General features: G+C 38.4%; 1 protein-coding gene across 1 annotated transcript; it reads left to right on the forward strand.

Moving 5' to 3' along the window:
• Nucleotides 1-6,172: 6,172 nt before the first annotated feature.
• Nucleotides 6,173-9,635, forward strand: LOC127652782 (protein Tob1-like). The gene is made up of 2 exons (XM_052139156.1): nt 6,173-6,423; nt 8,430-9,635. Exon 2 carries the CDS (start codon nt 8,614-8,616, stop codon nt 9,586-9,588), a length of 975 nt encoding a protein of 324 aa, XP_051995116.1. The 5' UTR covers nt 6,173-6,423; nt 8,430-8,613; the 3' UTR covers nt 9,589-9,635.
• The last annotated feature ends 707 nt before the right edge of the window (nt 9,636-10,342 follow it).

Consider the following 10,342-nt stretch of genomic DNA (forward strand, 5'->3'; position numbering starts at 1 on the left):
TCCATGGATTTGCTGGAGTCATGAACAGTGGCCTTTATTGATGCGAGAGAGGCCAGCAGTTCCTTAGATGTTGTCCTTGGTCATAGCTGTGCTCTTGAAGGATTTTTGGAAGGTCGGCCACTTCTGGGAAGGTTCACTACTGTTTCAAGTTTTCTCTATTTGGAGTCCCAGAGCATTTTAAATAGCTTTTTAACACTTCACAGACGGATGTATTTCAATCACCTCTTTCCTCAACATGGACTTTCTTTTGATCTTGGCATAGTGTGCTACTGGGTGAGACCTTTTAGCCAAATTCATGCAGCTGGAAAAGTTCTAGTTAGGGGTTGATTTGTTTGAACAGGGCTGGCAGTAATCAGGCCCTCCACACTAATCCTGCTGAACCCCATTATAATGCAGTTTCATAGATTTGGGGATTTAGTAACTAAGAAGGCAAATACTTTTACACATATGCCCAGTTTGTATTGAATATTTTTTTTTACTTCAATAAATAACATTATCATTTAAAAACTGTATTTTGTGTTTACTCATATTGCCTTTGTTTTATGTTTTGTTTAAAATTTTGAAACAATTTAGTACGAGATATACACACAAACATAGGCTAATACCTTTTTTTCAAATACTTTTTCACAACACTGTAGAAATAAATTGATTTATTAGGAAAACTATGGTCTGGAATGGGTGTTACTGGATTAATTGTAAGATGATATACAGAGGCAAGAAAAAGTATTAACTGGATCCTGTATAAATTTCTCTCAAAATCTGGTTTCAGTAAGATTCAATAATGAACAAACACAAATTGTTCTAACTAATAACACAAATGATTGTATTGTTCTAGTACATTTTGAATACATCCTTCAAACATTCACAGTGTAGGTTGGAAAAAGTATGTGAACCCCATAGGCTAATGACATAAAAAGCTAAATTAGGTAAAAGCTTAGAATGAGTAGTTTGCAAACCTGGCAGCCAATTAATAAAAAGAGATTGGAGGTATGAATTAAAGCTACTCTGCATTTTAAAAAGCACTCAGACATTTTGAGTTTGCTATTCACAAGAATTAACTGCTGATGTGGACAATGCCACACAGAAATTAGATATCAGAAGACCTATGATCAAGAATTGTTGCTTTGCATGAAGATGGAAAGGGTTACAAAGTTATCTTACATATTCATCTGTCCACAGTTAGACAAATTTCCTATAAATGGAGATGATCTCCCTAGAAGTGGCCATCCAGCCATGATGACTCATAAGGCACACCGCAGACTGCACAATGAGGTAAAAAATAACCCTACAATGAGAGCTAAAGACTTGAAGAAATCATTGGAACGGTTAACATCTCTGTTCATGAGTCTACTATACTGAAAACATTAAACAGGCATAAGAAATCCGCTGCTTTCCAACAAAATTTGCCGAAGACCACCTTGACACTCCACAACACTACTGGGAAAATGCTTTGTGGACTGATGAAACTACGGTTGAATTGTTTGGGAAGAACACGCAGCACTATGCATGGCGTAAAAAAGGCACCACATGAAAACATCATCCCAACGGTGAAAAACAGTGGAGGGAGCATCATGATTTGTGGCTGCTGTGCTGCTTTGGAGTCTGGACCGCTTGCCATCATGGAAGTAAAAATGAATTCCCAAGTTTATCAAGATATCCTACAGGATAATGTCAGGGTGGCCATACGCCACCTGAAGCTCAGTAGAAGTTGGGTGATGCAGCTGGACAATGACCCTAAATATTTAAGTACGCCGTTCAAACCAGACATCCTAAGAATATGGATGAGCTGAAGCAGTTCTGTAAGGAAGAATGATCCAAAATTCCTTCTGAATGTTGTGCAGTTCTAATCCGCAGCTACCGGAAACTCTTGGTTGAGGTTATTGCTGCCAAAGCAGGATCCACCAGTTATTACTGTAAATCCAATGGTTCAGTTACTTTTTCCACAACACTGTGAATGTTTAACAGGATGTGTTCAATAAGGACATGAAATATTATAATGGTTTGCGTGTTGTTAGCTTAAACACACTGTGTTTGTCTATACTGGTGACTTTGATGAAAATGAGATCAAATTTTATGACCAGTTAATGGAGAAACAAGCTAATCCCAAAGGGTTCACATACTTTTTCTTGCCACTGTACCTGGCTTAATTTTCCAAAAAGCAATACTGTTGCTTTTAAAGAATATACTGTACATTTCATTCAAAACTCATTAAATTATTCTTATGAAATTACCCTTTTTAGTACAATCATAGAAACTCTATCAAACATGTTTAAATCACAGTTAATCTCATTAATATACTGTATAGAAAGGCAGTGGGAAATACCAGTACAGAAGCTGTAAAACGGACAGTACAAAGAATGATGACAAAGGTTTTTTTCCAGAGACAGTTGCAAACTAATTTACATATAATTTGAAGTCTGCAGCCATTTGCTGTGGAAGTAGGCAGTTTCTAACACTAAAGTACAATAAAACAGTGACAAGCACATGTGAATCTTATTCTCCACAGCCTTTCATACTACAGTCCTGGCCAGACAACACATGACTGGCTTTTGGTCGGTTGTTTGCTACATAAATAACAGGGAGTGCAGTGTCAGAGCTGTGTCTAACCGAGTCATACCCCAGGTCCATTCATGTCTTATCACATACCCATCATTAAGACTGGTTGCCAGGGGCAGTAAATAATGTGATGTGTGATCATAGTTTCATAAGCTAACAGTGACGTCAGCTACATTAGTTAAACTATATTAAATAGTCCATGGATACAATATCATCAAAACCTCTGTAAATATTCTGAATCAAATGCAAACTATGCACATAAATATTTTAAAGGGTGAGACAATTATAGCTTGAACTGAAGTCTGAAACTGCTATCAGCATATATATTATACAGTTACACTTTACAATACGGTTCTGTTTGCTAACATTGGTTAATGTATTTGGTATCATGAACTAACATTACACAATGCTTTTTATAGCATTTATTAATCTTGGCTAAAGTTAATTTCTAAATATACAATTTTTCTTTATTAGTCTGTGTTAGTTCATACTGTTTTAGCTAACGTTAACATATACAACTTTAATGTTAAATATGGATTATTATGCAATTAAAGGAATATTCCGGGTTCTATGCAAGTAAAGCTTAATTGACAGCATGTTGATTACCACAGAAATTTATTTCAACTTGTTCCTCCTTTTCTTTAAAAAAAGCAAAAATTGAGGTTACAATGAGGCACTTACAATGGAAGTGAATGGGACCAATTTTGGGGGGTTTAAAAGCAGAAATATGAAGCTTAAAATGTTATAAAAGCACTTGCATTAATTCTTCGGTTTAAACTTGTGTATTATTTGAGCTGTAGAGTTTTTTTGAGTTTTGATAGTCATTTTAGGATAACGGGTTTACAGTAGCTAGCCTATGTTTCCATCAACGCCTTTTTATTATGCGCATTGAAAACGAATACGCTCACTTGAGGTGGATGTTTTTTTATTTGAGAAGATGATATGCGCATAATCTATGATTTACAGAATAAACTCCTATTGAATTTAACAGGAATACAAGATGCGCATATAAAAAAAAAACCATGTGACTGAATAATTCATTCATAACTGGACGAACCAGCGGACCAATCACCACAACTGAATTATTGCCCTGGTCATTCTGAAATACAGGTGTCCTAAAAATCTGCATAGAGTTTGCAGTGCAAATAAGTTAAACACAACTTGCACTTTTTCCAGAAGAGCAGGTTTATTGATACTTTTAAAAAATATCTTTAAAAAGTATCCACACCACAAAGTCATGATGGATGAACACACACACATAGTGCTCCTGTAACGGTAGCCAGCTGGTAGATAGCTGTTCAGTGTGTAAACCTCACTCCCCTGGCCTCAAGAGGTGCACTAGGGACTGACGCTAGAGGCTGTAGCCTTTAGCCTCCTTGTTAGTGCACCCGCCTCCCACTTTGGAGACAGCAGTTCGAATCCCGTTCGGAGTGGGTCGAGCAGGACCAGTTACAGTGGTGCCATGACCCGAATGGGAATGAGGTTTAGGGGGGTGAGTGTAACGGTAGCCAGCTGGTAGATAGCTGTGCAGTGTGTAAACCTCACTCCCTTGGCCTCAAAAGTTACGCTAGTGACAGATGCTAGAAGCTGTAACCTGTAGCCTCCTTGTTAGGGTTTCTGCCTCCCACACCGGAGATGCTGGTTCGAATCCCGTTCGGAGCGGGTTGAGCAGGACCAGTTACAGTGGTGCTGTGACCTGGATGGGAATGAGGTTTAGGGGGTGAGTGTAACGTAGCCAGCTGGTAGGTAGTTGTGCAGTGTGTAAACCTCACTCCCTTGGCTTCAAAAGGTGCACTAGCACCTGATGCTAGAAGCTGTAGCCTTTAGCCTCCATGTTAGCGCACCTGCCTCCCACACCGGAGGGCGAGCATGACCAGTTACACTCCCAGAACTCATTTCCAGTCATGAAGCGAGTTATTAAAGTGTTTTGTCTGTGTGTCCTAAACCGGGAGCATTTTATTAATAAAAGTCACACAGTCCCTTTAATATCTCCGGAAGTGACGATTTTGTTCTTTTGAACATAAGGGATGGAAACGCGGCTTTATCCACACATTGTTTACGCGATATTCCGATTTTTTGCATAAAATGACATTTGCAACTTTGATGGAAACATAGCTAGTTTTAGCTATGTAAGTGCCTCACTGGAACCCACATTTTTGTTTATTTTTAAAGAAAAGGAGGGAAGAGTCGAAATTATAATAATTTTTGTAATCAACATTATGCCACAAATACTGTCAATTGAACTCAACTTGTATTGAACCCGGAATATTCCTTTAACACTACCCAAGATAACCCATGTTAGTAAATACAATTTTATTGTATAGTGTTACCAATTGTGGAAATATATAATCTATTTATTTATATATATATATATATATATATCTTGTATAACTGTATTAATATATGACCATTCTGAAATGTTTGCTGTGGTTAATCTAGTGTGAAAAAGTTTGTCGTTACAGTTTTTCCTCAATCGCTTTGGCTAATTTTTTTAAACAGTCTTAAAATTCTCTGAACTGTAAGTGCAAATGTCACACGTGTTTTATGGGACATCACAACTCTATTGCATGTCTGCAACGTGTAGTAACTCACTCAAAACATTTAAAACATTGAATTAATGCATCAAAACCTAGTTATTCTGCCAGCAAATTAGCCAATGCCACCAAAATTAAGTTTTTTTTTTTTTGTAATCGTGTGAGACGTCCTGGTCAAAATGTTTAGATGTTTTTTCACCACGGCAGTGAACCCTGGAATTGTTTGTTATATACAAACTTCATTTTTGTTCTACTTTTTTTGTTGACACTGACTGCTAACTGTACTATACAAGTATGTCCGTTGTCTAGCTGAATGTTATTGTGTATCACACTGAGCTTCTTAGATACCGATTTCAACAGTAGGTAAAAGTTTACTGGGAAAAGTCAACACTGTACAATACTGTAGTACACACAAAAAGGATATGCACATTTGTATGTATACAGTGCATTTATATTTGTAGCAATGTGTTACATGTGAACAGAAAATTCACCTTTGCATGTCCATTTTTACACGTATCATACATGCAAAGTCATATATAGTGAACAGAAAATTAACACAAAAATAATTGAGCCAAAGCGATTGAGAAGAACTGTAAATCCACTGTAATTGCATTTTCTACAGTCACGTAATGAAAAATGAAATTTTCCCTCAAAAGCAGCAGCCTTCCCCCGTTTAAATCATCATTGTGTCATAGCTATTTGCACTTTATATTTATTCAGTCATATGATCTACTTAAGGGCTAATAATTTTCTCTTTAACAGTCATGTTTGCGAAATATGAACATGGAACTGATATACGATACATCTATGAATAGCAAGTCTCTTTTGTGGTACTAGGTAACGCGTGACGTCAAAGACTCTTTATGACAGGACCGACGTAAGTGCATTACAACGCTCATCATTGATCGATGTTCAAAGGAGCCAATGGGCTTGCGGAACTTCAGGGGCAGATCACGCCCCCCGCTCAAGCCTGACCAATCACATGTGGGGATTCGACGTTCGTATTGTTATGACCTTTGGAACCGCATTACCGCCCACCGCGTGCCCGTGGCGGAGGAAAACTATAAATAGAGGCGGACGACAGCAGCAGGGGACGATATTGTAAAACACCCTGATAGAGGGGGTGGAGAGGAGCCTATTGGAAAGGTGAAACTGCATAAACCCTACAGAGAACTGTGAGGAAGACAAGATAAACAGTTCTGAAGTCTACCAACTGGAATACGTTTTGTGTTAAGTTAACTCGATGTGAAGGAAGTATTTATACCTGCATTTTTTTATTTGCACTAGTTAAGGCTACTACAACTACTGAAAATCTGTATTTTTTAAGAGTCAAGTAAGTATTATTACATTACTGTTTGGTGCATTGATATTTTTGTGATTTGTCAGGTTAGTTATTGACCATTGTTGTTTAATTTAGTTAGTGAAACCTTAAGAGAATTGAAATGAAAGCAGCTTGCTGCGTCAGACTTAAAGAGCTGAGAAGGATTGCCAACTATGGCAAAACTCAAATAGCTGGTGTTTCAATCTTCACTTATTAACCAAAATATTTCAATAGAATTACAAATGGTAAGATGTCAGCATTTAGTTTGCCTGTATAGTCTTCTATGCATTGCTTACACTACTCTATTCAGCTCCACCCAGCGTCACTTTTCTTATGTTTAAGTTATATGCTTTTTATCTCTCCAAATATTACTAAATCAAAATCTGTTGTTAAACTGTACATTTTGTTCCCTCGGTCGCTCTAATCTTCCCTGTGCACTGGCTGGGAGCGACGAGACCATCTGTGACGGCTTATACTCGCTTTAAATGTTCATACTGAACCGATTTTGCTTATGCATTTTTATATTCGACGCATAACGTGAACCTTTAATCCGTTTGGTTAAATATTAAAGCGCATTTTTATATTTATTCGCTGCTCCGACGCTCGTACCATTGATTGTGCGCGTGCTGATTGGATTTTATTTCTCCGCGTGACACGTACAAGGTGGTTTAATTATTAAAGGTGCGCATTTCTGGGTATCATTTACACACCGTCCATTTAACAAAATAGATAACGAGCTACAGATAAAGTTCGATTATGACGACAGCAGTGGATTGGTTACAGTTGTGCGGGGTTTAGTCAGGGCATGTTAGTTATTACGTAACACTATCAGCTCCGCGAGCCCCAGTGCATCCTTCATATGATTGCAAACTGCAATCACAGGATTACTTTGTGTGCTTCTCATATGTCATATGCTTCTTCGTAATTAAGTAATTTTGCCTTCAGTTTAACTTGATTATATAATTTAGCAAATGCATATACTCTTTAAAGCAGTGAAAAGCATGATGTTTAAGCTTCTGTTAGGGTGTGGGGTAGTTTGTCTATTTGTATGGCTATGCAAAACACACATTTTACACTGTGTCAGGGGTTTTGTCAAATTGAATTTGCTAGTGTTCTTTAAATACACAAAATAAAGATTCCAGTTTGAACCGAACCAGATTGTTCTTTAAAGGTATATTCCTCGTTCAATACAGGTTAAGCTCAGTCGACAGCATTTGTGGCATCTTCTTTAAAAAGAGCAAAAATCGAGGTTTCAATGAGGCACTTACAATGGAAGTAAATGGGGCCAGTTTTTGGAGAGTTTAAACAGACACGTGAAGCTTAAAATGTTATAAAATCACTTGCATTCATTTTTCTCATGCGTTATTTGAGCTGTAAAGTTGTTTTATTCCGGTGGTTTTAGGGGTTTAGTGTTTACAGCATTATGTGGTCATGGCAACAAAGTTGTAAAATTGGATATAACTACACAGGAATGGTTATTAAGCGATCTTATAACACTAAAATCACGTTAACACGCATATTGTTTACATGTTGTGTCAATACTTTTGAAACGGTGAGTATATTAACGTTTACGGATAGGCCCCATTCACTTCCATTATAAGTGCCTCACTTGTAACCCAGATTTGCTTATTTTTAAAGTAAAGGAGGACAAGTTGAAATACATTTTTGTTGTAATCAACATTATGCCACAAATGTTGTCGATTATATTGCACCCAGAACTTTCCACAAAGTACCTTTTTTCTCTATTTCTGTAGAAAACATCTACTGAACATCTACCAGTACACTGTTCTAAGGAACCAATTATGTGCTTTTTAATCTCCAAAGTAAAGAACCATATAGCCAACTCCAGAAGCCTGTATGTTTAAAACTATGTTTTAATTTAACACACTTTAAAATGAAGGTTCTTCAATGGTTCTTATAAGCATTCAACCCATTTTACAATCGGTTTCTTATTTCCTGCTGTTAATAATGAACCTGAGTTGTTCATGCTACATGTTTTTTTTTTTCCTTCTCTCCAGATACTGGATCAGTTATTTGTGGACTGAGACGTTCCCTCTGCAACAGCACTTTGTTTTCAACTGTTTCCCCCAGGTTTCTGTTTATTTGCCTGGCTCCAGCTGAGCCTTGCCCTCTGGTGGCTTACAACACAATACGACAATTCAAAACAGCCAACGGTAATAACTCCAGGGTGGTACAGCAACTATGCAGCTTGAAATCCAAGTAGCACTCAACTTCGTCATTTCGTACTTGTACAATAAGCTGCCCCGGCGACGTGTCAACATTTTCGGTGAGGAGTTGGAACGACAGCTGAAACAGAAATATGAGGGACATTGGTACCCGGACAAGCCATACAAAGGGTCTGGATTCAGGTGTATACACGTCGGGGAGAAAGTGGACCCGGTTGTGGAGCAAGCAGCCAAAGAAAGCGGGTTGGACATTGAGGATGTCCGCAACAACCTGCCTCAGGACCTCAGTGTCTGGATAGATCCTTTCGAGGTGTCTTATCAGATCGGGGAGAAGGGACCTGTCAAGGTGCTCTATGTGGATGACAGTAATGACAACGGGCTGGAGTTGGACAAGGAGATCAAGAACAGTTTTAACCCCGAAGCCCAGGTCTTCATGCCAATTAGCGAACCCGTGGGCATGTCACCCACCTCCAGTTCCCCGTCCCCTCCTTTCGGCCAATCGGCAGCGGTTAGCCCCACTTTCATGCGCCGTTCCACGCAACATTTAACCTTCACCACTGCTTCATTCGCCGCCACCAAGTTCGGCTCCACTAAAATGAAAACCAATGGGCGGAACGCCAACAAGGTGGCCCGAACCTCCCCCACCAACCTGGGCCTGAATGTAAACAACCTTCTGAAGCAGAAAGCCATGTCTACATCAATGCATTCGCTCTACGGCGTCGGCTTGGCCGGGCAGCAGCAGAAACCCTCCGCCCTGTCTCCAAACGCCAAGGAGTTTGTGTTCCCCAACCTCCAGGGGCAGGGCAGCCCAAGTGCAATGTTCCCCGGTGAGACCTCACTGAGTCTCAGCCCTCTCCCGTACAATAATGCCTTCGATGTGTTTGCCGCCTACGGGGGCCTTAACGAGAAGTCCCTTGTGGACAGTCTGAATTTCAGCTTGAGCAGCATGCAGTATTCTAACCAGCAATTCCAGCCAGTGATGGCCAACTAATGACCAGAGATATGTGATGGGATGGTGTGGAACACCCATTTTGAAACCCCCCCAAAAAAAGAGAGGAAAAATAAAATGGAAAAGCAACACTTCAAATGTAAAGTCCCAGTTAACGAGTCAAAAGCTTATGAGCCCAAGGGTGAACTACTGTGTTCCCTTAAGTGTTTTTGTCATTCTTTTTTATGATTAAGCTTGTTATGAGCAAGCTTGGTTATCTAAACTCATACTGTTTTTTTTTTTAGTTGTTTTTGTTTTGCCAACCAAGCACAAAATTATTTTTACTGACTGTTTTAAGATATCTTTATGAAGAAAAAAACTACAAATCAAGGCCTCTAATAGTATTCAAGAAATGGCTACATAGCCAATCTTCAATTGGCCTGAATGCTGAATGAGGGATTTCTTGGTCTTTTTTTCTAACTGTATAATTAATTTAGTAGAGAGTTTGTAAAATATCAGAGTATATATATATTGTTTCTATGACATTTTGCATTTATATCTTTTTACTACTCCAGTGATCTGTGATGGCTGCAGCAGCTTTTGTTATATTTTTTTTTTTAATGAAATTGTAAAATGAATCCATCTTTAAAAACATCAACTATTCTAAAGATTGTGTACGGAATATTCCATTGTGTTGGGATTATATACAAATATTTGCTTTGGGTAAAAAAGAGAGGAAAAAAAAGAAAAAGAGTTGTATTTTCTGTTAAGAGTTCAAAGATTTTTGCTATACTATGGACAAAATGTAATCGTATAT

This window comes from Xyrauchen texanus, chromosome 12 (genome assembly GCF_025860055.1).
Source record: "Xyrauchen texanus isolate HMW12.3.18 chromosome 12, RBS_HiC_50CHRs, whole genome shotgun sequence".
Taxonomy (NCBI): domain Eukaryota; kingdom Metazoa; phylum Chordata; class Actinopteri; order Cypriniformes; family Catostomidae; genus Xyrauchen; species Xyrauchen texanus.